Genomic DNA, 510 nt, shown 5'->3' on the forward strand with positions numbered 1-510 from the left:
CTTGTACTCATACGCGTTAATGTCCACCTTCTCTTGCATAGCCTGCGGAATACAAAACCCGGTCAAGATATTAGTCATCAAAGTTTTTTTATGCAGTCTAATTCGCTACGTTAAATCATGAAAATCTGCAAAACTGAGGAGAGGATTATATATATATATATATAAATACCTTAAGCTCATCTTCGATGGATGTGTTTTTAGGTTTATAAGCATCAACAGGTCCTGTTCTCGAAAGCGCCTTTCTTGTCTCTATAATCTCCCATTCTTGGTCATCTTTTACCTTTGCGATATCCTTACTGAACTAACCAAATAAACCATATGTGGTGAAGTTGAGAATTATAAGCAGAATCCCTATAGCATTTTTACATATTCAAAGCTTAAGAGTTTAATCAAAGAAAGAACTGACCTGCCTTGAAGGAGCTGGCCGAGTCCGAGGGCTCCAAATACAGTAAGAGATATCATCGGAAGTCCATATCTTACAAATGGGTGTCTCCTTCCCCACCTTTTAAA

General features: G+C 37.6%; 1 protein-coding gene across 1 annotated transcript; it reads right to left on the minus strand.

The window, feature by feature from the left end:
* Positions 1–3: 3 nt before the first annotated feature.
* On the minus strand, positions 4–504 carry LOC104774868 (the record flags this gene model as incomplete). Its single annotated transcript, XM_010499276.1, has 3 exons — positions 4–42; positions 170–296; positions 407–504. Coding segments are annotated over 3 exons (264 nt in total), but the record flags the coding sequence as incomplete, so codon positions are not given.
* Positions 505–510: the final 6 nt, after the last annotated feature.

The sequence above is a fragment of the Camelina sativa genome, unplaced genomic scaffold (genome assembly GCF_000633955.1).
Source record: "Camelina sativa cultivar DH55 unplaced genomic scaffold, Cs unpScaffold06352, whole genome shotgun sequence".
Lineage (NCBI taxonomy): Eukaryota > Viridiplantae > Streptophyta > Magnoliopsida > Brassicales > Brassicaceae > Camelina > Camelina sativa.